The 28,000-nt window shown below is 59.5% G+C and overlaps 1 protein-coding gene across 7 annotated transcripts in view; it reads left to right on the forward strand.

Moving 5' to 3' along the window:
• The window catches only part of DTNB (dystrobrevin beta), a 129,767-nt gene extending 107,738 nt beyond the window's left edge, over positions 1-22,029 (forward strand). For all 7 annotated transcript variants that reach the window (XM_082303294.1, XM_082303296.1, XM_082303297.1 and 4 more), the window contains 5 exons: positions 6,960-7,113; positions 10,747-10,836; positions 14,169-14,222; positions 18,819-18,853; positions 21,868-22,029. In XM_082303294.1, the coding sequence (XP_082159420.1) occupies positions 6,960-7,113; positions 10,747-10,836; positions 14,169-14,222; positions 18,819-18,823 (303 nt within the window). In that variant the 3' untranslated portion in view covers positions 18,824-18,853; positions 21,868-22,029. The remainder of the gene's footprint in view (positions 1-6,959; positions 7,114-10,746; positions 10,837-14,168; positions 14,223-18,818; positions 18,854-21,867) is intronic.
• Positions 22,030-28,000: the final 5,971 nt, after the last annotated feature.

Consider the following 28,000-nt stretch of genomic DNA (forward strand, 5'->3'; position numbering starts at 1 on the left):
GGTGGGAAGGGACCTTAGAGCTCCTCTTGTTCCACCCCTGCCCTGGGCAGGGACACCTTCCACGAGCCCAGGTTGCTCAGATTTCCATCCTGGGCTCTTCCCCATGGCCTCAGGCCCCCTCCCTTGTGGCAGCAGGTGCCTGAGAGCCGTGGGCTGGGGGTGGCACGGAGATGTCAGCGGGGAGGAAACGCCAGCTCAGAGGTTCCGATTCCGGTCTCGCCGCACGTGGCCCCGGCCGGGCTTTTCCGCAGGGCCAGCACTCGGTGCCGAGGGAAGGGACACCGGCGTGTGGGGGCCCCACGTGCTGCGTACAGTACAGGAGGGCACTTCAGTATGGGAAAGGGATTCCTTTCCTTTCCTCCTTGCTTTTTTCTTTATTTCTCTTTTCTTTCCTTTTTTTTTTCTTTTCTCTGAAAAGGTCCCCCCGGAGCCTCCTTTGCTCCAGGCTGAGCCCCTTTCCCAGCTCCCTCAGCTGCTCCTGCTGCTCCAGCCCCTTCCCAGCTCTGTTCCCTGCCCTGGACACGCTCCAGCCCCTCAGGGTCTCTCCTGTCAGGAGGGGCCCAGAGCTGCCCCCAGCACTGGAGGTGCCCCAGCAGTGCCAGCACAGGGGACGGGCACTGCCCTGGCCCTGCTGCCACCCCAGAGCTGGCACAGCCCAGGGGTCAGTGGCTTCTTGGCCAGTGCAGTTCAGCTCTGCTGTTCCCCTCCTGCCTCGGCTGCCGGGTTTCTGCGGGGGCCTGGGAAAGCCCCATCTGCTCAGTCGGGGTCAGGTCCTGCCACGAGCAGGAAGGAGCTGTCACCCTCAAAGATCCTCAGTTCTCCCTTCAGCCCAGGGAGGCTCTTGCAGGTCCCTGTTCCATCCTGGAGCTGTTCAGGTGTTGCCTCCACTCCCAAAAGATGTGGCTGTCTGTGGGGACTGTGGCCTTGGAGAAATCATCCAAGGCATCATCCATGAGGAGATTGGACTATTTCCTGCTGGAGATGTGAACTTGGAGAGGTTTGTAACAGTCCCTGCAGGAGCCGCACAGATGTGCAGCTGTAGCTCAGCCCATGGTATTTGGGGTCGGGCTCTGCTCCCAGGGAACAGGGACAGGACAAGAGGAAAGGGCCTGAGGCTCAGCCAGGGCAGGCTCAGGGTGGATATTGGGAACAATCCCTTCCTGGATAGGGCTGTCCAGCCTTGGCACAGCTGCCCAGAGCAGGGGTTGAGTGCCCATCCCTGGAGGGATTTAAAGCCCCATGGATGTGGCATTTGGGGACACGGGGCAGTGGTGGCCCTGGCAGTGCTGAGGGATGGTCAGACCTGATGGTCTGAGGGCGCTTTCCCAGCCTCAGTGGCTCCATGACTCTACAATTTCAGCCTGCCCAAGGCAGAAGTTTGATCCTCCTGTGCTTTGCCAAGGGCCGGAGCTGCTTCGGCACCGCTCTGCGGGGTCAGGCCTGAGGGGCTGCTGGGGCTGGAGGGGTCCCGGCCCCGGAGCTGTGGGCGGCTCCAGCTGGGCCAGCACGTGTTTCTAGGAAGGCGATTTTCAACTCTTCACTGAACCGACAACTTTCGGATCCCCTTCGAGCCCCGCGTGCAGTGGGTGCACCAGCCCGGGAGCTGCACGAGGAGGGGGAGCAGCCCTGCCCTGCCCTGTCCCCGTCCCCATCCCGTCCCCTCAGGATGTGCCGTGGCCGTGACCTCAGGGGCTGCTCTCACAATCACTGTGTTTTCCAGGAACCGCGTCACGGCGCGGGTGAGGGACATTCCCGGCCCCGCTGCTCCGCTGCCCGCGGAATGCAAATCAGCCCAACCAGCTGCTGCCAAGCGGTTAAAAACAACTAAAATGAAAAATTCGAGTGTTCGGGCACTTTCTCTAAGAACATTGGTGCAGACAGTGTGTCTCAAAGAGGAATGTTGGTGACAAAATATTTCCTCTTGCCAGGAGCTAACAGGAGTGGGCACTGCCAGCCTGGGCGTGTCTGGGGATCACGGTGACCCTTGGGCCAAGGAGCGAGCACACCAGGAGTGATGGGACAAGGGGCAGGGCTGGATGGGATATTGGGAAGGAATTGTTCCCTGGGAGGGTGGGCAGGCCCTGGCACAGGGTGCCCAGAGCAGCTGGGGCTGCCCCTGGATCCCTGGCAGTGCCCAAGGCCAGGCTGGACATTGGGGCTGGGAGCAGCCTGGGACAGTGGGAAGTGTCCCTGCCATGGCAGGGGTGGCACTGGGTGGGCTTTAAGGTCCCTTCTCACCCAAACTACTCTGGGATTTGATGATCTGCAAAACCCACTGTGGCCAAGGTGGGGACGTGTGAGTTGGGCTGAGCTTGTCACACGCTGTACAATTTGTCCCCTCGCAGTTTGGGCAGATGTGTTTTGGGGCACGGAGTCAGCACTGAGATCTGACTCCAGGAACTGAGCTCTCACCTCTCCACCTGGAACGTGGTCAGGCTGTGGCAGGGGCTGCCCAGGCAGGTTTGGAGGCTTGGAGTCCCCATCCCTGGAGGTGTCCAAGGAAGGCCTGGAGGTGGCACTCAGTGCCCTGGGCTGGGGACAAGGTGGGGTTTTGGCACAGCTTGGATCTGATGATCTTGGAACTCTTTTCCACCCTCAGTGATTCTGGGATTCTAAATAACAAAGGCTCTGTGACTTTTCCTTTCCTCACACCTGCCACCATCCGCGGTCTCCAGGGGTAACAGGAGCACGTGCTGAGGTCCCAGGATACAAAATGAGACCTGGGGGACGAGCTTCAAACTAGAAAATATTCCCACCCCCTCCTCTGGCTCCCTCCTGGGGAGAGGAAAGCTCTGGTTCTGGCCCTTCTCCGAGGCAGGTGTTAGGGCCAGGTTTGTTCCCCTTTTCCATCTTCATGGGCTGTTTTCCCTCCCCTGGGTGGCTGCTGAGGCTCAGTCTGGGAGGAGGAGGAGGTAGAGGAGGACAGAGCCGGTTCCTCCAAACCGGAGCCGTGGGGCAGGTGGCAGCTGCCCCATGTCCCCATCCATGTCCCACGGGCTGCACTGGGAGCACCCAGGCGTGGGCACCATTTGCCACAAATTCATGCAAATTCAGACACTCCTGCCTTTTTCTGTGCATTTTCGGTGGGTGTTTAAGGTTTGATTTGGTGTTTGGGTGCAGGGAAGGGAAGCTGCTGGTGTGGTGATGCTTTTTCCTGGTCTTAAAACCAAGAGTCAAACACGGTTAGGAGGGAAAAAGGGATTTTACCTTGGTATTTATTTTAAGGATCCTTAGGTGCACACATCCAGGTCATATGCACTGAAATGCACCCCGCCGAATATGCCCCCAAAGATTGGGTATAACATTATAGGTGTTACTAATTAGCAGATCTGTCAAAGATTCCCCAATGAGAGGCTCAAGTGAGCCCCCCTCCCCAAGGAGCCTTCTCCTGGATGGTTCTATCTTGGTTTACAGAATGTGTTCTGGAGAGGACCTTGGGGTCTGGGGCACACTGATCCCCAGCTACGAAGCTTCTAAAATGTTGAGTCTCTTAGCTTGACAAACAAGTGCAAGAATGTAGAGAAAAAGCACTGAGAATACAGAAGTTGTAAAAAGGTATAACAGGGGTATAAAAGAAAAGGCAAAAAACCTTCATGGCATCACTGGCACACGCACGTCTGGGTGGCTTTTCCTTGGAAAGGCGCTGCTGCCCCGCTGCAGCCCCGTCCCCTGCAAGGCCGTGGCACGGGGACACGTGACTCCCCAGTTATTAATGCCATTTCAAAATGACAATTTTCCACACGGCCGGGTTTTCATGTTAATACAAACATCAGCGCGGGGCTGGCGGGGAGAGAGCGATGAGCCAGAGCTGTGGCCATCCCGAGCAGCACCCCGTTCCTGGGAGCTCCCGTGGGACCGGCACGGGGACGCTGGCAGTGTCACCATGGGTGGGGTGCTGGCAGTGTCACCATTGCACAGGGTGCTGGCGGTGTCACCATGGGTGGTGCTGGTGGTGTCACAATGTGTGGGGTGCTGGCAGTGTCACCCTTGCACAGGGTGCTGGCGGTGTCACCATGTGTAGGGTGCTGGCGGTGTCACCATTGCACAGGGTGCTGACGGTGTCACCATGGGTGGTGCTGGCAGTGTCACCATGTGTGGGGTGCTGGCAGTGTCACCATTGCACAGGGTGCTGACGGTGTCACCATGGGTGGGGTGCTGGCAGTGTCACCATGTGTAGGGTGCTGGCAGTGTCACCATTGCACAGGGTGTTGATGGTGTCACCATGTGTGGGGTGCTGGCGGTGTCACCCTTGCACAGGGTGCTGGCAGTGTCACCATGTGTGAGGTGCTGGTGGTATCACCCTTGCACAGGGTGCTGGCAGTGGCATGTCTGTGCCAGGTGCTGTGGTGTCACTGCTGCTCGAGATGCTCATAGTGTCACCATGCACAGGTCTCGGCTGTGTCACTGTGCAGGTCTCGGCTGTGTCACCGTGCAGGTCCCATCAGTGTCACTGTGCAGGTCCCAGCAGTGTCACCGTGCAGGTCCCAGCAGTGTCACTGTGCAGGTCCTAGCAGTGTCACCGTGCAGGTCCCGGCAGTGTCACCGTGCAGGTCCCAGCAGTGTCACTGTGAAGGTCCCAGCAGTGTCACTGTGAAGGTCCCAGCAGTGTCACTGTGCAGGTCCCGGCAGTGTCACCATGCAGGTCCCAGCAGTGTCCCTGTGCAGGTCCTGGCAGTGTCACTTGTAGGTCCTGGCAGTGTCACCATGCAGGTCCCAGCAGTGTCACTGTGCAGGTCCCAGCAGTGTCACTGTGCAGGTCCTGGCAGTGTCACCATGCAGGTCCCAGCAGTGTCACCATGCAGGTCCCAGCAGTGTCACTGTGCAGGTCCCGGCAGTGTCACCATGCAGGTCCCAGCAGTGTCACCATGCAGGTCCTAGCAGTGTCACTTGTAGGTCCTGGCAGTGTCACCCTGCAGGTCCCAGCAGTGTCACCGTGCAGGTCCTAGCAGTGTCACTGTGCAGGTCCCAGCAGTGTCACCATGCAGGTCCCAGCAGTGTCACCATGCAGGTCCTAGCAGTGTCACTTGTAGGTCCTGGCAGTGTCACCGTGCAGGTCCCGGCAGTGTCACCGTGCAGGTCCCAGCAGTGTCACTGTGCAGGTCCCAGCAGTGTCACTGTGCAGGTCCCAGCAGTGTCACCATGCAGGTCCCGGCAGTGTCACCATGCAGGTCCTAGCAGTGTCACTTGTAGGTCCTGGCAGTGTCACCCTGCAGGTCCCAGCAGTGTCACCGTGCAGGTCCCAGCAGTGTCACTGTGCAGGTCCCAGCAGTGTCACCGTGCAGGTCCCAGCAGTGTCACTGTGCAGGTCCCAGCAGTGTCACCGTGCAGGTCCCGGCAGTGTCACTGTGCAGGTCCCGGCAGTGTCACCGTGCAGGTCCTGGCAGTGTCACCGTGCAGGTCCTGGCAGTGTCACTGCAGCATCCCTGCTCGCCGGCCGTGTTGCCCCGGTAACAGCCGCACGTCACCGGGAGCAAACCTCGAACCGGCTCAAAAAAAGGCCACAAACCAAAGGCACAAACGTCAGGAGTGGCTCTGGGGCTGGGCAGCTCGGAGCCCTCGGTCCCGAATTCCTGAGGAGCAGTGGCTTTAATTAAACGTTGCTAAAATGTGAATGCAGTGACAGGGCCTGCAGGGCCTAGGGCCGGGAACAGCGGGACAGGCTGGGAGAGCTGGGGGTGCTCACCGGGAGAAGGATCCTGGGAGAGCTCCGAGCCCCTTCCAGTGTCTAAAGGGGCTCCAGGAGAGCTGGAGAGGGACTGGGGACAAGGGATGGAGGGACAGGGCACAGGGAATGGCTTCCCACTGTCAGAGGGCAGGGCTGGATGGGATATTGGGCAGGAATTGTTCCCTGGGAGGGTGGGCAGGCCCTGGCACAGGGTGCCCAGAGCAGCTGGGGCTGCCCCTGGATCCCTGGCAGTGCCCAAGGCCAGGCTGGACATTGGGGCTTGGAGCAGCCTGGGACAGTGGGAGGTGTCCCTGCCCAGGGCAGGGCTGGCACTGGGTGGGCTTTGAGGTCCCTTCCCACCCAAACCAGTCTGGGATTCTGGGATTCTCTTGCAAGGCCCCTAAAGCCCAGCCAGGGCCTGTGGGCACCACACACCGGGTACAAACCAGAGCTCGTTTTTTTGGGAACGCAGAGCCAATAATCCCATGTCAGTCCTCTCCTGTCCCTCCCTCTCCTTGCCCTGCCCATCACCAGTGCCCAGCCCAGCTGAGCCCCAGAGGCTTTGCTGGGGCAGGAGCTCCTTGGGAGCTTTGCCAAGTGAACACTGCACAAGATTCCTCTGAACCCTCCACGATCCTGAATTTGTTTGGGATTTGCAGCGGGATTCAAGGCTGTAGGCAGCCCCCTGGAGCTGTTCCTCACCAATGAGGGGGGCACCAGAGGCCGTGTTGGGGACGGCACTGTCACCTCTGGTGCAGAGCTGCTCTTGAGAGTGTTGGGATGGCACAGCAGGAATGGGGTGGGTTGGACTGAAAGAAAATGTAAAATGAAATCTAAAAATTCACTGACAGCAATAAGTCAAATTATATGAATATATCTAAAATATAGAAGTGTAACTATAAAAAATACATTAAAATACATAAAATATCTATATATGTAATACATTAAATATCTACTATGTAATATATAAATATACAAAACATGCAAAGCATGTGATTTCATAAAAACATGTCAAAATATATACAAATATTAAAATATATAAATATATAAAAATACATACAAATATAATAAATATAAAAATAAGTTAATGAAGTTCTGCACCCGTTGTGCCACCACCTCCCACAGCACCCCCTGCTCGTGCATCACATCCCTGCTCAGACCGGGAGCGTTCTGGGGAAGAGCCTTTCCCTGCACGTTCCCCTTTCTGTTTGTCTGTTTGTTTTTGCAGAGCTGTTTTTAGCCGTGCCCCAGAGCCCAAAGCCCAGTTTGCAAAGGGGTCTCTGTGTCTCTGCAGGCGCAGGCAGCGGGCTCGGCCCAGCCCTCGCCCACCCACGGCCGCCCCCCGCCCGTGCCCGTCCGGTCAGCCTCGGCCGGCTCCACGCCCACGCACGGACCCCAGGACACCCTCACCGGACTCGGGGGAGACGTGCAGGAGGCCTTCACACAAGGTGACCACCAGGGCAGGGCACCCCGGGGCCGTGTCACCTTGGGAAGGAGCGGGGATGGAGAAAAGATACTGGGAAGGAATTGTTCCCTGGGAGGGTGGGCAGGCCCTGGCACAGGGTGCCCAGAGCAGCTGGGGCTGCCCCTGGATCCCTGGCAGTGCCCAAGGCCAGGCTGGATGGGGCTTGGAACACCCTGGGACAGTGGGAGGTGTCCCTGAAGGTTTTGGAACCAGATGATCTTTAAGGTCTTTCCCACCCAAACCATTCTGGGATCCCATGTACAGCACACATGTAACTCACCCTATCGAGGCAATCATTACAAACCCCTCTCCTGTGCCCCACACCAAGGAGTTTGGGGGCACATTTTGAATCTTTTGAACTTAATGAAGTTAATTTCTGTGAAGATGATCTTCCCTGCAGGGAAAGGATCTCCCATCCCAGAAAGTTACGCCCACAAATAATTTAAAGAATTAAACCTTACAAACCTGGTGGTTGAACTGCAAGAAAAAACACAAGAGGTTTCAAGGCTCTTTTCTCATTGTTGGCCCATCTTGGTCCAGAGCTTTTCATCTTGAGTACTCCAGCAGAATCCTGGAATGTAGAGCTGGGAGCAAAACAGCAGCAGGACCTGGTCTTCCCAGTCTCTGGCAGATGTGGAGGTTCTTCCTGGACATCACCTCTTTGAAGCTGGACATGCACCTGTCTTTGATGTTCTCCTCACTGCCAGTGAGAGAAATGACAGAAAATCCTCTCTCTGTGAGGCACGGGTGAGGACTCACCAAGGGATGGGCAGCAACCAACAAAGGTTGGACTCGATGATCTTGGAGGTCTTTTCCAGTCTCAGTAGTTCTGTGATTATCCCTGTGGACCTCGTGGTGCTCCCTGGGAAATCCCACTGGGAATCGGGTGCCGTGGTCAGTCCTGGGCAGTGAACAAGAGCCCTCACCTGATGCAGAAGTGGTTTGTTTCTTTAAAAGCTGACAGGTCACCTCAGGTGGAGTCACTGGAGGTGATTTCTCACTCCAGGGAGGGAAGACTGTGAATAGAAGCATCAAATCCCTTTGCCAGGTGGACAGGTTCCTTCTCCAAACATGGAAAGAAACCTCCCAGAACCGAGGCAGCATTTCCAAACCAAACAGGTTTGAGGTAACAGTTTGTGTTTATCAGTGGATATATCCTTCTGGAATGATCTTTGCCCTTGCCTAAATGAGCTGCTGCCAGAAGAAGGCGAGGGAAGAGGCTGTGAAATGGCAGCAGAGGAGCAGGAGTGCCAGTGAACACTTCACTGGTTGCCAGTGGGCACTTTCAGCTGGGATTTGGGGCTGCAGCAGGACCAGGAGCCCTCGACCTCGGCAGCCTCGGCACAGGGAACGCTGCGGGACGGCCCCTCTGAGACCTGCAGCTCCTCTGGAGAAGGGGATGTCTCCTCCTCATCCCATGGGTGGGAGCGAGCTCCTCATGCCTGCACACTGCCAGCACCGAGAGCAGAGCAGGCATTTCCAGGGAGGCAGGATGCCAAATACCAGAGGCGAGCGCTCCATCTGTTGCTGTGGGTGGTCCAGTCGCCTCCTCTTCATCTCCACAGCAAGTTTGGTGGTGCAGCCCAGAGCTCTCGGCTGATTGCTGTGGCAGCTGCCTCTCCTTCCCCCTGTGCAGGATCCCTTTCTTTCCCCAGGCGTGGAACAGCAGCACCCTGAGCCTGACCAGGCACTGGGAGGATCTGCAGGACCCAGTCCATCGCTCCCCCCTTCCCTTTGCTCATGAAGAGCATGAAGAGAGGGAATGGTCTTCCTGCTGCTCAGAGCAACGAACACGTGATTATGGCAGGACATGATGCTGGATCTTTCTTCGTTTTCCAGCCTTCCCTGGGCATCCCCATTTGTTCTGTGTCCATCTGCCTTTTCCTGGGAAGGTGCAGAAGCCAAGGTTGTTGCCTCTCCCTAGCGACTGCTCCTTCATCAGGACCTGCTGAGATTGCCCAAAGTGAAAACTTGTGGCTTTTCCAGGTTTTTAACACCTGACAGCATCTCAAATGTGTGTTGCAAGGAACCAGGGGTTGTAGAAAGCCATTCAGGGCTGGGCAGAGGGCTCGTCCCAGCAGCAGTGTCAGTGGGGACCAAAACAAGCCCACAGACACCCCTCAGTACTCTGATGCTGCTTTAACAAAACATTTCAATCATTTATACTGAATTTTGCAGATCCACCAGATGCTTAAAAATGTGATGGTTCCACCTCTCCCTGCCATGAGCTCGGGGAGGGCAGGGACACCAAGGGCTCCTTTTCCTTCCCAGAGCATGAGTCCTCCACGAGCTGCCCCATTAGTGGGGGAAATTCTGGAGCAGGAAAGCTTTAAAGAACTGAATCTCAGAGATCTTGGTCTTACAGTCTTGAGATTGGAAAAGTTTCCTCCTTGGATGATCTCTTGATCTTCCACTCGGTGGAGGATTCCCGAGATTGGCACTTGGAAGATGACCAAGCATGACAGGTTTGGAATAAAACACCCTGATGGTTTCTGGGTGAAATAGTCAGAGACAGAGGCCAGCATCTAGTGAGAAAATCAATTCTGCTGTTGACCATCTTGAAAGAGAAGAAAGCAGTCCCTCGGGAATCCTCAGACCCACCGCTGCCAGCAGAAAGGGGGGTGCTCCTCTTGTGATAACCACGGTGGGGCTGATTCAACGACCAGAAAAACTCTTGCAAGAGAAGAACATGGTGACCAGGCTCTGTAATAATTTTCCTGGAATGATCCTTCCGGAAAGGCAATCTGCACAATTAGTGCTATTTCATATTAATCACACAAAATCAGGCAAACCCGAGGCCGGTGGAGAACACAGGAAACAGGATAAAATGTCGATTTTTTCACTTAATAAAATAATTCAATGTCCCAGGCAGGGATGTCTGGGTGGGCTTGGTAACATTATCCAGCTGTTTCACAGTGGGGACACTACCCCAGGTTGCTCCAAGCCCTGTCCAGCCTGGCCTTGAACCCTTCCCGAGATGGGGCACATCCATGATCCGAGAGGATCGTGGCCTTCCCAGCACCACAGGAGGCCACAAGCATCGTCCTTCCCCCAGCCCTGTGAGCAGCCCGTGGGATGATCCCTGTGCCAGCTGTGCTCCCGTGCTCTCCCGGCTGTTCTGGCACAGCCATGGCCATGTTCAGGTCACTGATGGGGCCACTGGTGGTCACTGGTGATGCTGCCCAGCAGTGGCTCCCCATGGAGTGTCCAGGCAGGTTGGTGTCACCGGGGGACAGCACAAAGCCGTGTCCCAGCTGCGGGGCACCCTGAGGAAGAGGATTCCTTCCTCCAGCCATGCAGGAGGCTGAGAATTCCAGCAGCCTCCAACCTCAGCAATACTGAGAGTGGCTCTGTGGGCACAGGGGGCTGTCACTGCCCTGGTGCTGCCGTGTCCCAGAGAGGAGCCTGTGGCACCTCATGAGCCACGAGGGTGATCAGGGAATGGGGCAGAGCTGGGCTGCTCCAGGCTGAATCTGCATCCCTTCTGCTTTGGTGGCACTGGGAGTGCCCAGGTGCCATCCCAGGGTGGGACAGGGAGGCTGAGCATGGTGACACAAGGACACTGGGCAGTGGCAGTGCAGCCATCCCTGATTTCTGTGTGTCTGCCCCGCCCCAGGTACGAGGAGGAACCTCCGCAACGACCTGCTGGTAGCAGCTGATTCCATCACCAACACCATGTCCTCGCTGGTGAAGGAGCTCCACTCAGGTAAGAGCTGGCTCAGGGCACGGGAGGAGAACTGGCAGCCACAGATTGGAGATTTGTCCTTACATTTATTTTTTATTAAAACTAAAGCACAATGTGAGGTTATATGTCCACGTTCTCAGTGGAAAATCATTTTTATAGCCCACATCACTGGCCTGGGCAGTGCTGGGGGGTGATCTTGGATTCCATTTTCCATGATTCCATGGTTGCAGCATTGGGAGCTCACACCACCTCCTGCAGAGGCTTCCCGTAGGTTTTATCCGTGGTGGGGAGGGCGTTACCCTGCAGATACAGCCCCGGCTGGTGATCCACAGAGCCAACCCCATCCCCTCCCTCCTGCTCCCACTGATCCCAGTGGAGCATCTCCTGGGAGAGGGGCTCCTCCCAGCCCCAGTCTGGAAGCCAGAGCTCCTTAATGACACAGTCACAAGCCAGAGCAGGTTTTTGGGGTGAGTGTCCCCAAATTCCTGCTTAGTCCTGCCATGCCTGGGCAGCAGGTGAGACCCTGTGCCATGACTCTGCATCAGATGATGCAATCTCATGTCTATAACTGTACAGGAGGCCAATTTCATCCCTTGCTGGTAAACAGTGATGTGGAAAACAGATAATTACTCCCTCTGTGCCTCTTCCCTGTGCCAGGGGAGCTGAACATCCAGTGGGACCGGAGCAGGTCCTGCGTCACCCAGGGAAGTGTCCTGTGGCCCTTGAGCCTTGGCAGCAACAGGCTGTGACCATTCTGTGCCCCAGCAGCCTGTTTGCAGGAAGGATTTCTCCATGGAAAGGGTGCTCAGGCCTTGGAGGGGGCTGTCCAGGGTGGAGTCCCCATCCCTGGAGGTGTCCAAGGAAGGCCTGGAGGTGCCACTCAGTGCTCTGGGCTGGGGACAAGGAGGGGATCAGTCACAGGTAGGACTCAATGCTCTTTTGCAACGTGAAGGATCCTGTGATTCTGTTTCTGGGCTGCCTTTGCTGCTGAGGAAGAAGGGAACTGTCCCATGTCTGTGCTGACCCTCCCAGTCCCTGTTCCGGACCCGCAGCTGTGGCACAAAATCCCCCATAAACTTCTCTCCCTCGGTGACAGGGCCCGCGGGGCTGTGCCGTAGTGGAGCCTCGCAGGGATGAGCTGGGTGGGTGTTTTACTGCCCAGCAGTAAATCCCCCACTCCCAGCCCCGAGTCTGGCGGCAGAGGCAGCTGGGAGTTAATAAAGTTGTCCATGGATGACACGGCACTGGCAGGGCTGTGGCTGGGCCGTCAGCTCCCCCATAAATCACCTCAGCTCTGCCCCCAAGGCTCAAACACGGAGAGCAAACCTCTGCCCAGCGTCTGCACTCATTCATTTTTGCTTTCCAGAGCAGAGCAAGTGTTGTGGAATCATGGAATTGTGGAATTACCTGAGTCAGGCCTACAAGGATCACCCAGTCCCATCCCTGGCCCTGCCCAGACCCCCCAACAGCCCCACCCTGGGCATCCCTGGCAGCGCTGTCCCAACGCTCCTGGAGCTCTGGCAGCCTCGGGGCCGTGCCCATTCCCTGGGGAGCCTGGGCAGTGCCCAGCACCCTCGGGGGGAAGAACCTTCCCTGATCTCCATCCCAAACCCCCCTGACACAGCTCCGGCCATCCCCAGGGTCCCATCCCTGGCCACCAGCCGTGTCAGGGATCTGCAAAGCCGTGTGGATCAGCAGGCAGTGAGAATGAAATGAAAATGGAGTTGCTGACAGGCTCCTGCTCGAGGAGATGCAGAGACCAAGGAAGGCTCCCCTGGAAGTGTCTGAAATTGTGTCGTTTGTGTAAATTAGGAAAGGCATGAGTTATCCTCAGCTGATGGGAGCCAGCGGGATTTCACACATCGTGTCCCAAGGGGAGCTGTGGGAACAGACACCTCCTCCCGCCCCGGCTCCCCCTGCAGCCGCAGGAGGGGCGTGGGACGGCCTGGGACCCACCGGGGCTGCACCTCCCACCCTGCCCTGCCTCTGCACCGGCCTGGAGAGCAGATTCCCTGGGAAGGGAGACGGGAGCGGCGTCACCCCGTCCTCACGGGGCTTCCCGGGATGCTCCCATGGCCCCATCCACCTTCTCTGCGGTGATGTCAGGGAGGGCCAGGCTGGAGAGCAGGGAAAGGTTCTTCCCCCAGAGGGTGCTGGGCACTGCCCAGGCTCCCCAGGGAATGGTCCCGGCCCCGAGGCTGCCAGAGCTCCAGGAGCGTTGGGACAGCGCTGCCAGGGATGCCCAGGGTGAGATTGTTGGGGTGTCTGGCAGGGACGGGGGTGGGACTGGCTGATCCCTGTGGGTCCTTCCAGCTCAGGATATTCCGTGATTCTGTGAGAGACTCGTGGAGTCACAGAATTACAGAATCACAAAATCATTGAGGTTGAAAAAGATCTCCAAGACCACTGAGCCAAACCATCCCCCAGCACTGCCAAGGCCACCACTGACCCGTGTCCCCAGGTGCCACATCCATGCAATACTCTCATGCTCCCAGTGCTGCTGAGGGAGCACTGACCCCATTTTCACCCCATCTGAGCTCAAAAGGATGTGCTTAAGGAGGGTGCTGGTCTGCAGGGGACTGAGGCAACGCTGCCTGTTCCAGACCCAACGCTGAGCTCCAGGTCACAATTCTGGTTATTCCAAAGGTGTCTGGTGTTGTCCCTGCTCTCCCCAGATCTCACTTTAGGACCCACTGGAGCCGCTGCCGACAGGGCAGGGGCTGTGTGAGCCCCATGTGTCACCGTCCTGCTCTCAGAGCCACAAAGGACCTGTCTGCAAGGTCCCCTCTGGTCAGATCTGTCCCAAACACCTCCGGCTCTCCAGCCTTGCCTTTCGCTGGGTGGCTTCTCCCCGTCTTTGCTCTCACACCACACGCAGGAGGCAGGAGTGACACCACCCTCAGGATCACCATCAATTGTTTGCACAGGTCTCAGTGAAGGGTTGAAATGAGATAAGAGCCACCACCTGCAGAGGAATGTGACCTTCTGCTCCCACTCTGCTGTGTAAATACCCCGCCATAAACCCACCCGGCCTATCCCGGGTTAAACAGAGCAAACCCACAGCTCTCCCCAGCAAACAGGTGAAATCTACCAAGAACTCCTTCATGGGAAGGGTGGTCAGCCATTGGAAGGGGCTGCCCAGGGAGGTGATGGAACCCCCATCCCTGGAGGGGTTTAAAAGCCACGTGGATGTGGCACTTGGGGATGTGGATCAGTGGTGGCCTTGGAAGTACTGGGGAACAACTGGACTTAATGGTCTCTGAGGGATTTTCCAACCCAAACAATTCCATGATTGCCTCTTCTCTCACCCACCTGTCTCATGTCTGCTTTTTCTCTTTTGTTTCTTTCTGAAGCAGAGGAAGAAGATGAAGAAGAAACAGAGAAGCTGCAGAATGGGAAGGACCGAGGTGAGGGGACAAACAAGTCTGAGAGCTCTGCAGCATTTTCTGACTCACTCCTCTGTGGGTTCACTGGCTCCCTTTGGAGCCCCACCAGGGCCTCTGGGTGCAGGTGGATGTCTCTGGGTGCAGGTGGATGGCCCTGGATCAGGTGGGTATCTCTGGATCAGGTGGATGTCTCTGGATCAGGTGGATGTCTCTGGATCAGGTGGATATCTCTGGGTGCAGGTGGATGTCTCTGGATCAGGTGGATGTCTCTGGATCAGGTGAATGGCCCTGGATCAGGTGGATATCTCTGGGTCAGGTGGATGTCTCTGGGTGCAGGTGGATGGCCCTGGATCAGGTGGATGGCCCTGGATCAGGTGGATGGCTCTGGGTGCAGGTGGATATCTCTGGATCAGGTGGATGTCTCTGGATCAGGTGGATCGCCCTGGATCAGGTGGATGTCTCTGGATCAGGTGGATCGCCCTGGATCAGGTGGATGTCTCTGGGTGCAGGTGGATGGCCCTGGATCAGGTGGATATCTCTGGATCAGGTGGATGTCTCTGGATCAGGTGGATGTCTCTGGATCAGGTGGATGGCCCTGGATCAGGTGGATATCTCTGGATCAGGTGGATGTCTCTGGATCAGGTGGATGGCTCTGGATCAGGTGGATGGCCCTGGATCAGGTGGATGTCTCTGGATCAGGTGGATGGCCCTGGATCAGGTGGATGTCTCTGGATCAGGTGGATGGCCCTGGATCAGGTGGATGGCCCTGGATCAGGTGGATGGCTCTGGATCAGGTGGATGGCCCTGGATCAGGTGGATGTCTCTGGATCAGGTGGATGGCTCTGGATCAGGTGGATGGCTCTGGATCAGGTGGATGGCTCTGGATCCAGTGGATATCTCTGGGTGCAGGTGGCTCTGGTGGAGCAGCCCCCTCTCTGGTGCTGTGGCTGTGCCCTGGCATATGTCACCTCCCAGCCCCAGGTGTCCCCAGCATCTGCCACGGGCCGATGTCACAGCCATGGTCCTGTCCTGTGCTCGGCTTCCAAGGATGTTTTTCTTCCAGCAAAGGTCACACATGGAAATGGGTGAGAGGAGGAGGAGCTGCTCTGGCTGCTGCAGAAAATCCAGCTCAGAGGGATGGATCAGACAAAACCCAGAGTGGGGCAGTCACCAGGGAAGTCCCTAAGTGGTGGGACTGTCACCTGCTCAGCCCCTGCCTTGGCTGGACAAGTGTCCCTCTGCTGATGGGGATCCCACACAGGCAGCACCCTCAGTGTCACAAGAGGTCCCTTTCATCCCTGTGCCCCTGGTCTCCTCCCAGGCTTTCTCTGTGTGCTGGCGAGTCCAGGGCACATGCCACTGGAGCTATCCCAGAGCTGGAAGGGATCCTCATGGCCTCAGGATTTTCAGGGCAGCGTGAGGGAGGGGATTTCAGGATCTGCTCCTCACCTCACGTTCCAGGAGCCACCAGGAAGCTCCTCCTGGACCCTCCCAGGGGCAGGACCTCACTCAGGGCTCTCTTGGCTTCTGCTTTCGATGTTTCAAACCCAAACACGAGGAACAGCCTTGGCAGGGTGTGAATCAGCCCCGGCATTTGTCTCGCTTGAGCCAAACCCAACTCCAGCATCAACAAACCGGGACTTTGAGCCTGGTTTTGTTACACACACATTTCCTGCTGGCTCAGCTGCTGCAGCGGAGCTCACGCTTCTCCCAAAAGAGCTCATTTTCCTGAGTTTTCCCATCCACTGAGTTCTGCAGAGCATCCAGGTGTTTGCAAATGCTCTGTTCCTTTGCCCACCACTATTTGAATTTGGTGGGAAGGAGCGCGGGAAGTTTGATTTTGGCTAAAGCAGGGGTTCTCAGAGCAGAATCGCCTGGCTCCAAGTTACAGGACCCTCTTTGCCCAGAACATTCCTCATCGCTGGAATATTTTAGATGCTTACCAGATGACCCGTATGGCTTTTTCCAAATATGCATTGTGTCTTGCATGGGAAATAGGGAAAGGGGGACTCTGAGGCGCTGGAGTATGATGTCTGGGAGCAGAGATGGAACACAAACTCTCCCTGTTACTCATCGCAGCAGCACGAAGCCGGGAAGGGACGGCCCAGACGTGTCCAAGAGCAGAACTAGGTCCAAAAGCCTCCGTGTGGAATGTAAATATTGTCCCTGCCAGGGAAAAAGCGGTCTCTTGCAGTCCCAGAGCCGGTGAGGTAAACGTCTGGCAGGGAGATCGAGGAATGATCAGTATGGAAGTGCAGCCCTGTGGCGTGGGCTGGGGGGAGCTGCTCCAGCCCTGTGTGAGGGGGCTCTGGGGCATGGCAACATCAGGGATGGGCGACACCAAAGCCCAGGTTATGGACAGGGACCTGTGGCCAGGATGCTCTGGGTGTGGGGGGCCTGACCCCGTGTCCATCGGGAGCAGTCGTGGCCCAGCAGCGCGCTCCCGTCTGGAAGGAACGAGAAGGAAAAGCAGCTCAGGTGTTCCTCAGCTCCTGCACCCACACACGCAAGGGAGAGGCTGGACCTCACAGGGACTCCACTGCCATGGGTTCAGAGAATCATCCTGGAATGGTTGGGATGGGAAGGGACCTCAAAGCCCATCCAGTGCCACCCCCTGCCATGGGCAGGGACACCTTCCACTGGTCCAGGCTGCTCCCAGCCCCAGTGTCCAGCCTGGCCTTGGACACTGCCAGGGATCCAGGGGCAGCCCCAGGTGCTCTGGGCACCCTGTGCCAGCGCCTGCCCACCCTCCCAGGGAACAATTCCTTCCCAATATCCATTCCAAATCGACCTTCTTTTGGCTTAAAGCCATTTCTAGGGATGACATCGTCCTTGGGCTTCCTCACAAGTTTCTCCATGTAGTTATTTCCTATTTCCCTGTGTCCCAATTAATCAACCCCAGCACTGCCCTCCCTGCTGGAGAGGCTGACCTTCAATGGAGCAGGGGCGGCTTTGGGCGGATGAAATCATCCGGGAGGGTTCCCAGTCAGCTGCGTCCGTTGTGGTTGGGATCACAGGGCAGCATCTCCAGAGGTGTCCCCGAGGTTTCCAGGCTCCGGAGAGCACAGCTGGGAGCTGGCAGAGCCTCCTCCATGCGGTGCTGCTGGATGACACCCCCTGGCAGTTCAGCCTCGGTGGATCCCGGCGCTGTGTGTCCACGTGTTCACCTCTGCCAGGGGTTATTCCATCTGGGACCAGCTCTGCCAGGGCTGCCCTGCAATCCATGTTTGCGAGGTCCGGCTGCCTCTGAGGCCCCACGTTCCTCTTGGTGGCCAGGAGGTGAACCCAGGACAATGTCACCTGAGACTCTCCATGTCCTTGTCCCTTTCTGTATTGACCATTTGGATTTTATAGCCCTGAAACCACTGGAAGACAGACTAAAGACCTGGGTCCTGCCCAGACTGGTGGAAATGCAGAGTTTTCCGATCCATGACATTTCCTGGACAAAAAAAACCAGTTTGGAATGGGAGTCCAGCACTGGCACAGGGTGCCCAGAGCAGCTGGGGCTGCCCCTGGATCCCTGGCAGTGCCCAAGGCCAGGCTGGACACTGGGGCTGGGAGCAGCCTGGGACAGTGGGAGGTGTCCCTGCCCATGGCAGGGGTGGCACTGGATGGGCTCTGAGGTCCCTTCCCACCCAAACCATTCCATGATTCCATGGAATGCACCTGCCCATCCTGGCCAAAACTGAGATCCTGCCTCCCCCTGTTCCCAGAGGACCATCCCTGGCAGGTTTGCAGTGACACCAAGCTGGGAGCGGTGGCCGTGCCCCTGGGACCTCACTGGGCTGGAGAAGTGCCCTGCCAGAACCTCCTGGAGCTCAGCAAGGGAAGTGCCAAGGCCTGGGAACAAGCCCAGGTGCCAGGACGGGCTGGAGGCCACCCCCACACAGCCTGGCAGGGACAGCCTGGGACTGGGGACACCGAGGTGACCCCGCAGCGGTGCCGTGTCCTCGTGCAGAGAGGGTCAGTGGTTCCTGGGCTGGCACAGCATTCCTGGCGAGGAGGGGACGGTCCTGCCCCTCAGCCTGGCACTGGGGGGCCACCCTGGAGCGCTGAGTCCAGCTGAGCTCCCCAGGACACGAGGGACAGGGAAGGACCATGGCAGTGACGAAGGTGGAAAGGCTGAGGGCACTGGGAGCAAAGCAGTGTGTGCGAACAGCTCCTGGGAGAGACTCAAGGAAACTGAGGCACAATGTCCCCCGTGGTGCCCGGGGAGAAGATAAGTGACAAAGGACACGTGCCGGAATAAAGGAAATCCTCTTTGGACATAAAAAAATACTTTTTTACCCCAAGGCTGGTCCAGCACAGGGTGACCCAAGAAGCTGTGGGATGTCCATCCTTGGAGACCCTCAGACCCCATGGGATAGGGCCTGAGCAGCCTGTGGAGCTGGCCCTGCCCTGAGAGCTTGGTCTGGGCGATCCCACCCCAGCCATGCGGGGATTTCCAGGCTTTGGGGATCAGGCACTTCCCCACCTGCCTGGACTTTCCGAGGACTGCTGTGAATGTCCAGGTGTGCAGTCCTGGGGGATTTCCGTGGGAGCAGTAGGAGATGGGGGCAGATCCTTCATTCTGTGGGAAAGGCTCCACGTGCTAACCTGTGCTTCCCTGTGTTGCAGGTTAGGAGAGGGCCACAGGCTGGACAGCGACTCAGGTAAGGATGGACAGGGATGTCCCATCTCCAGCAGCTCCTGGGGCTCCTGTCACCTCCTGCTCTTGTCCTGTTTCTGGTCCCCACCTGCCCATCCCTCCACAGTGCTCAGAAGGATGTTTTCCACAGAATTATGGGATGGGTTGGGTGGGAAAGGACCCCAAAGCTCCTCTCGTTCCACCCCTGCCATGGGAAGGACACCTTCCACTGTCCCAGGCTGCTCCCAGCCCCAATGTCCAGCCTGGCCTTGGGCACTGCCAGGGATCCAGGGGCAGCCCCAGCTGCTCTGGGCACCCTGTGCCAAGGCCTGCCCACCCTCCCAGGGAACAATTCCTTCCCAGAATCCCATCCAGCCCTGCCCTCTGGCACTGGGAAGCCATTCCCTGTGTCCTGTCCCTCCAGCCCTTGTCCCCAGTCCCTCTCCAGCTCTCCTGGAGCCCCTTTAGGCCCTGCAAGGGGCTCTGAGCTCTCCCCCAGAGTGGGAAAACACCGTCACCTTCAGCGAGAGCAGCCTTATCTCCCATTTTATTGTCGCTTCTGTAACCAGAGGCCTCAGCCGGGAAATAGGAGCCCGTGGTGCTGGACACTGTCCAGACAGACCAGAAATACAACGTCTGCCCCCCAAAAAGCCAGGGCTTTGAGTTAAAACAAGGCACAACAGATGGACAGACAAACAGGTGGAGCTGAGAGCGGGAGGGCAGGAGCTGGAGCCTGGCAGTGTCTCCAGGGAGATCCTTATCTCCCCCACCTGAAAAGCTGGGAGGAGGAGCCGGTCAGGTTTCCACACTCTCTGGATGTTTGCCATAATGCCCATCACTGCCCATTCCCAGCGGCAAGGAGCGTTCTCCTGGCAGAAAAACCTGCCACGGATGCACCCAGACTGGCCCAGAAAGGGATGGGGACAGGAGGGACCTTGCTCTGGGACCTGTTCCCTCTCACTGAGGTTGGGTGATTGTAGGGACCAGGCAGGAGAAAGTCTTTCATCTTTAGCTGGGCTCCAGCCCATGGTGGTCATGGGCCAGCAGAATCAGTGGTGGTGGATCCAAGCCACAATTCTGTGGGATGACCCCAGCACCAGTTCCCACCGAGTGTCCTCTGCAGGCCACTGGCAAGGGAGAGAAAAGGGGATTTGCCCTTCCCACCTCCCAGCTGCTTCAACAGCAGAGGGAGAGAACCCCAGAGGGGCTCCGGAGTCTTTCTGACAGTTTTTACATTAGAAATTCAAGTCCTGCCTCATCCGGGAAACAATCTGGTAACCCAAGAAGGAGTGAAATTACAGCGTTGGAGAGGGAGCCAGCACGGGCAGCCGGTCGTGCCACAGCGTGTGGCTTTTCCTCACATCCCTGAAACCCTCATGGCTTTGGACAAAAGGATGTGTGGGTGACATCCCTGTCATCTCTCAATGCTCATCTGCACAGGAGGAGCCCCAATTCCCCCCCGTGGAGCCCAGTGGGGCCACCAACACCACCAAGGAGCAGCTGCTGAGCACTGAATTAGAGACCACTGAGAAAATGAGAGAGAGGAACCAGTCAGGCTCCTTGATCCTACAGAAAGAATGGGAATAGACAAAAGAAAAACAAAAATAATCCTTTAAACTGTGGTGGCTCTTCCACTGGGGAGAATTTCTGCATGGAAAGGGTGCTCAGGCCTTGGCAGGGGCTGCCCAGGGAGGTTTGGAGTGCCCATCCCTGGAGGTGTCCAAGGAAGGGCTGGAGGTGGCACTCAGTGCTCTGGGCTGGGGACAAGGTGGGGATTGGACCTGATGACCTTGGAGATCTTTCCTAACCTCCGTGATCTGAGATTGCTCAAGTTCCTCCCAGTCCCATGTGTGGTGCCAGGACCAGGTGGGTGCTCCTGATCCTTCTGGTGGTGGTGGTGTCCAGCCAAGCCAAGCCAGTGGCTCTGGCCACCCTTTGGCTCCAGCTGCCCACCAGTGATAGGGGGAGCTGGGCAGCAGCAACAGGGGCTTTCACATAGCAGATCCTGGCTGTTTTGGGGCAAAATCCCCAGCCCCGACCCCATCTTGGCTTGCAGAGTCGGCTGGGTCCTCGCACGGCCTGGGGACCTGCCGTGGCCTCAGGAGTTGGTGTTTCCCAGCTGCCTGGGGTCTAAGGGGAGGCTCTGGGGTCAGCGGGACACTCTGGTGGGTGCCACACCTTGGGTCCGGTCTGAGCTTGCCAGGGAGGGCCCAGGGGTGCACAGCCCCAGCCAGAAGGCTCAGGGGTCATGGAATCATGGAATCACTGAGGCTGGAAAAGCCCTCAGAGCCCATCGAGCCCAATCATCTGCCAAGGCCACCACTGATCCTTGTCCCCCAGTGCCACATCCACACAGCTCTTAAATTCCTCCAGGGATGGGGAATCCACCCCTGCCCTGGGTAGCTGTGCCAAGGCTGGACAGCCCTATCCAGGAAGGGATTGTTCCCAATATCCACCCTGAGCCTCCCTGGCCCAGCCTGAGGCCGTTCCCTCTCCTCCTGTCCCTGTTCCCTGCGAGCAGAGCCCGACCCCCCCAGGTGTCCCCTCCTGTCAGGGACTTGTGCAGAGCCACAAGGTCCCCCCAGCCCTTTCCCAGTCCCAGCGCTCGTGGCTCCGGGGCCAGGCGGGGGCTCTGCGGGTCCTGATGGGGTTCTGATGGGGTTCTGATGGGGGATCAGATGGGGGTTCTGATGGTGGTTCTGATGGGGGTTCTGATGGGGGTTCTGATGGGGGTTCTGATGGGGGATCAGATGGGGGTTCTGATGGTGGTTCTGATGGGGGTTCTGATGGGGTTCTGATGGTGGTTCTGATGGGGTTCTGATGGGGTTCTGATGGTGGTTCTGATGGGGTCCTGATGGGGGTTCTGATGGGGGTTCTGATGGGGGTTCTGATGGGGGTTCTGATGGGGGTTCTGATGGGGTTCCTGATGGGGTCCTGATGAGGTTCTGATGGGGTCCTGATGGGGTTCTGATGGGGGATCAGATGGGGGTTCTGATGGTGGATCTGATGGTGGATCTGATGGGGGTCCTGATGCCACAGGCTCCGAGGTTGCGCTTGCGATCGAGGGACGTCTCCCCCCTTCGGAAGAGGCAGTTCCAGCCCATCCATCACCATCGTGCAACTGTGACTGATCTCCACCACCTGCTGCCGACACAGCTCTCCCAAAACCACCTGGGGAGCTCTCCCGAGACACCCGGAGGACTCTCCGCAGGCACTGCCCCTTAGGCCATTGCATGTACCCTCGGTGTGTTTCCTAACGGTGACCAGACCATTCCCACTGGCTCAGCGAGTCATGGGAGGCTTAAAAAACAAAAAAAATCCTGAAAGGAAACTGCTGGTGGCTGTTCCCGCTCCGTGTGCTGCTCCATTCCAGTCTCCTCCCAAACAGTGCCACTGTCACGCCCCACTCTGGTCATTCCTCCTGGCTTCTGTCCCTCCCTGTGCATGGAACAAGGGGTGCAGGCCCTCCCAGGGTCCCTCCTGCATGGCACAAAGGGGATTCAGCCTTTAAAAACCCACCCGGAGTCAGGTGTGAGGGCATGTCCTCGGGGGTGGGCGGTGGGGTGCAGGTGACAGGCCCGTGATGGGCCACCAACCTCTGGCATTCCCAGCCCTGCTCTTAAAACGTTCCCATCCCAAGCAGGGAATTGAGGGAGGAGCATGGCCAGGCTGAGAGGAGCATCAGCATCGGGAGTTGGGCTCAGCTTTGGTGGAAATAGGGGAAATAAGGGAGCGGGGGATGGCAGCTCCCCCCGGCCCACTCTGGGCTCCATCGCCACTCCCAAAACGTGGCCACCGGTCCCAGCCATGGGCAGCTCCAGCACTTCTGCCCCGTGGTGCTCAGGAATGTTACTTTTAGAGGAAGGAGCCGAGGGCCCTGATGCATCTATAAACGTTTATGGAGGGTGATGGGTGAAGGGAGCGAGGAACCCTGCGAGCACCCCCGGCCCTGCCCCCTCCCCGCACCCCCGGGAACCGGGAACGCGCTCACCGGCTCCCTCCGGCCGCGGGACAGGGACAATAAACACCCTGGTGGCCACAGGTTTGGCTCGATGTAAATGTTGGGAACGAGCTGCCAAGGAGGGAAGGGGAGCGATGAGAACCCGGAGCAAAGCAGCAGCTTCGGTCAGCCAGGGGGGACAGGGAGGGGGACAAGGAAGGAATGGGGATGGGAACGAGGACAGGGATGGGGAGAGGGATGGAGATGGGGATGAAGATGGGAATGGGGATGAGGATGGGGATGGGGAGAGGGATGCAGACAGAAATGGGGATGGAGATGGGGACAGGGACAGAGATAGGGACAACTTCACGTGGGTTTTCAGCTGAATTTGCTCTGTTCAGCCCTGCAGCATCTTTGGCTGCATCGTGGGTCCAAGCAGGGAAAACGGGGCTGTGGTGGTGGCGGCCATCGGGAGCTGGGGGTGTCACAGCTGCACAGGGGTCGGGGTCTTTCCCCCCAGGCAGAGCTGAGAGGGGCCGGGGTCTCCCGGCAGGAGGCTGGGGGTGCCCAGCCAAGCCCTGCTGGGGCCAGCACCAGAGCCCGTGGCACTGCTGGGGCCAGGATGGTGGCAGCCAGCAGAACTGGGGCACCTGGGCTTTGTGCCCAGGAAAACCTAGCAGGATCCATCACTTGCAGGGGATGGGAAAGATCCTACAGGACCTCCCCAGCCTCCCCTGACACCGAGGAGAGCGGGATTAGGGGTGCCCAGGGAAGGCTGTTATGACAGGTCACCCAAAGGTGTCACTTAGGGAGTCAGTGCTGGTCCCCAGACCCTGCCAGTGGAGTCCAGCTGGTGCCAGTGTCCCTGAGGCAGGGCAGGGTGGGCTCAGCTGGGGCCTGGGATACAAACTGAGCCCAGGAAGCACCAGGACAAGCCTTCACATGGCTCCAAGCTGTGCTGGGGCCATCGAAGGAGTCCCTGCACCAGGCAGGATGCCCGGAGTAATCCCACACCCCAGTAACACTGAACACCTCCACCAGTGCCATGCTGGGATGTTGTGTCGGGGAAAAACACCCAGCACCCAACCTCCCTACACTGAACTCAGAACCTGAACTTTCCTGTGCCTTCGGGACAATCGCCTTAACCCCGGAGGAAGGTCCCAGCCCGGGTCCTGCTCCAGCGTGTGTGGGGTCCTGAGGCTGTGGGCACCGGGCCGGGGTCTGGCTGCTCCCCATCTGCTCCCCCCTCTCCTTGCCCAGACCCCCAGACCTGTTCCGGAGGCTGCCAGGGAAATCTGCTCTGTGGCTGTAATTCCCTCACCAGCAGTGACCAAACTGCCCTGGGAACACCAGGAATGGCAGCTCTCCCTCGCCCAAGCCGTCCTGGTTTTCCAGGGAGACTGCTTCGCTCCCAGGGGACAGCCAGTCCCAGTCCCCCGCAGGGCCCCGCTGCCTCACGCTGATTAAACTGTAATTAACCCCCTTTTTAATTGCCCCCTGGGCTGACCACAGACTGGGACAGAGCCGGGGGGCTCACACCAGCTGCACCCTCCGGGTCGGAATTGCCATTTGCAATTCCTTGGGGTAAAACCAACCCGGAGAGAAATGCACCTCAAAGCATTTTCCCATGGGCAGTCCCCGGGGCAGAGCCCGCGGTTAGTGCCAGGAGAGGGGCATCCCAATTGCCACTGGCAGGGAACAGAGTGGGAGCCACGCGGGGTGCCACAGCAGCTGCTCTGTGGGTGACACGCACAAGGACAGCGTGGCCTTGGCCACTCCTGGCTCCCCGAGCCCCGGCAGTGCCCACGCAGCCGGAGTGTCCCGGGGGGGCACGCCAAGCTCCGGTGCCATTCCCTATTCCTGCAGGCACAGGGGAGTGCGGGAGCAAGCTGGATTGTCCGCGGGAGCGGGATTGTCCCCGGGAGCGGCTGGCGAAGCCGCGCCGGAGCCGATGCCGTAAGCACGGGGAACGTTTCCAGCAGCAGCCTGTGAGCAGGGAGCCATGTTCTGTCATCCGCCAAATATTTAATAAATCCATCTCCTCCCTGCGGGGTGTCCTGTCCCTTCGCCATGTGGAAAAGGCAGGGATTTCATGAAAAAAGGGAAGAAGGGTTTTCCTAGGCAGCGGCTGCTCGGAGGCGGGAGCAGCTGCGGGCGCTGTGCCGTGGGGCCGCGGCAGAGCCGGAGATCCCCGCATTGGTCATGGCCGCAGGTCACCGGCGGCGGACAGAGCTGCCAGTGTTCGGCCTCGGCACGGCGCCGGCCAGGCACAGCTGCCCCCGCCGCCAGATGTGCCCCCGCCGCACACGCCGCACATCTGGCACGGGAGAACAGGCTCGGAGGCATCAGGGTGGTGACACCCACAGCAGAACCCCCAGTGCCTGCCAGAGACTCCCTGGGCTCCGTGTGACCGCCGCTGCCCCGGACACGGAGCCGCTGCCGGCGGGAGCCTCGGGCCCCATCCGCCCCCGCACTGGGCTGGCAGATGGGTCACAGCCGGCATCGGCTTCCCGGGGGACGCCCAGCGCCCGCTGCCAGGCCCAGCAGCGATGCCCGACACCCGGACCCTCCCACCACCGCTGCCGAGGGACCCCCGCTCCCACCATCCCGGCAGAAACCTTATCCCTGGGAACCCGCGGGCTGCCGGGCACAGGTGCGTCCTCTCCACTCCCCAGCCCCAGTTTGGCACAGCAGTGCCCCTTTCCCGGTGGTCATTTGTTTTTTGGATTAGGTATCCTGGTGGGAAAGATCCAGACCCTTCCCAGAGCCGGGGGCTCCCGGGCCTGGAGCAGCTCTGGGCTCCTCAACCCGGCATGAGGTGAGAGCGGGGTGAGGAAACGCAGGCAGTCCAGGGACGCCGTGTGCCCACGCCCTGAGCCTTGGAGTGTGCCCGGCTCTCCCGGCACCCGCGGGACACCATCCCACCACCGGGCTCTGCCCACCGGTGCCCACCTCCGCGCTGGGTGCCGCCTGCCCTGTCCCATCTGTCCCCTCCCTGTCCACAGCAGCCCCAGGTCCCTGCCCCACGCACCCGCGCCCCCCGCCAGGCTCCGTCTGGGGACACGAAACCCCCGCGGCGGCTGCTGGGGCCTTGGGGCGCCCCGAGCTGCCCCTCCCACAGTAAGGGGTCCCCCCCCCCGCCCTGTCCCCTCCCACGGGGACGTGGGGGCTGTACAGGCTCAGCCAGGCCCAATGGCACCGATGTCCCCATCCCTGCCCCGCTGCTCATCGCACAGGCAGTAACCCTTTCACACCTCATTAGAGCCGTAATTAATCCCGATCATTCCCAGCTGCGGGGGGAGGGGCAGCCCCCGCTCAGAGTGGGGGGCCGCAGGTGGGCTCAGCCCCACGAAGACCCCAGGAACGCCATGGAGACCTCAGGGTCTCAGTGCACACCAAGGAGACCACATGGACCCCAAACACCTCACAGAGACCCCAGGATCTCGGTGCACTCCAGGGAGACCTCAGGGACGCCCTGTATCCCAGGAATCCCATTGGTCTGGGGAGAAGGTCGGCCCCTGCCGGCCCCGTGTCCACGGGGCTCCAACACCCGCAGCCAGTCCCGGGGCAGCCCCGGCGTGGGGGCACAGCTGGGGGCACCCGGTGTCCCCCCGCACGGGTCAGTGCCAGATCCCGGGGCTGCTCCCTGGGCCCCCCCGGCCGCTGCGGCTCCTTCCGTCCCCGGATCAATCCCTTTACGCCGCTCCAGGCCGCTGACCCCCCCTGCCCTTCATCCCAGCCCTCCTCCTCCTCCTCCTCCTCCTGCCCCACCGAGCGGGGCCATCGGTGGCAAACACGACGCCGCAGGTGCCGGGAGCCCCGAGCCTGTCTCGGCTCCGCGGGGGCCGTGGCCGCTCCCGGGCCCCGCCGTGCCACACGCAGCTCCGTGTGGCACAGCCGCGTCCCCAGGGACGAGCCACCGCCACGCGCTCCGGTGCCACCAGCACTCCCACAGCCCCGCGGCTGCTGCGTGCCAGGGGTGGCACAAGTCCCGGTGGCACTCGGGGACGTGGCACCAGGGACACGGCCCCACTGAGCCCCTTCCAGCCCCCTCCTCCCGCAGGCACGGCGGCGGCTGGGGGGCCCGGGGCACGCGGGGTCACCGCGATCCCCGTGGCCGTGGGATGCCGGGACCGTCGGCCATTTCTGCTTGTGCAGGAATTCGGCGGTGATTGCATAACGAGGAGCCCTCGGAGCTGGAAAGGAGGTCAGGCGGGAGCGGGGGGAGCGGGGACAGGCCGCATCTGCTCACCCTCCCGGGCTGAGGCGGCAGGAGGGAGCCGCACGCCGGGAGTGGCACCAGGACACGGCACGGCGACCTTGCCCAGCAGCGGCAGTGCCGGGGGCACGGGGGTCCCTCGGGCCACGGTGCCACCACATCTGCGTCTATTGAGATCCCTCTGGCTATGGGAGCATCACACCTGTGTCCCTTGGGTCACTTGAGCCGTGGTGGCACCATGCCTGGGTCCCTTGGGGTCCCTCACATCATGGTGACATCACACCCGTGTCCCTCTGAGGTCCCTCAGGCCGTGGTGCCATCACACCTGCATCCCTTGGTGTCACCATCCCTTGGCCAGCACCGCTGCCGCCCTCATTGCCCCATGTCACCCCTCGGCTCACCAGCAGCGGTGGCAGCGTGCCACGTCCTCATGCCCCGCGTCCCCAGGGCCTGGCAGAGGTGCCTGGGGAGAGTCACCCCCACCCTGGCACACCAATGCCAGCCCGGCACACGGCGACGCTGCCCAGCAGGTGACACCGGCTCCCCCCGCGCCGAGCAGCCCCGGCTGCTCCCCGGGCTGTCTGGGCTGACCGTGTCACTGGCACCGGCTTAATTTGGTGCCCGCCCTCCAGGCAAGTTTAATTAATCCTATCCCCGCCCGGAGGGACCTGCCTGGGCTTTGGCAGCTGTCACCGTGTCACCGGGTCGTGGTGCCGCTGCTCTCTCGGTGACGAGGCTGAGCTGCCCGAGGGTGCTCAGCATGGGGGGACCCCAGGGACCCCCAGCTCTGCCGGGGTGTGGGGTGGGCGGCCGGAGCCTGGGGAGCACCAGTTCCAGGGGGAACACCCTGGCAGTGCACGAGGGACAGATGGTTCCTGGTGCTGCCCCGTCCACGGGACAGGAGGTTTAGGGCAGTTGGAAGAGCCCCGAGGGAGCTGCTGCGCTCCTCCAGCCACCCCAAGCTCCCTGTCGGGGATTATCCTGGGGGATAATTCCACCTGTTTCCAAAAGGA

The sequence above is a fragment of the Coloeus monedula genome (genome assembly GCF_965178545.1).
Source record: "Coloeus monedula genome assembly, chromosome: 2".
Taxonomy (NCBI): Eukaryota; Metazoa; Chordata; class Aves; order Passeriformes; family Corvidae; genus Coloeus; species Coloeus monedula.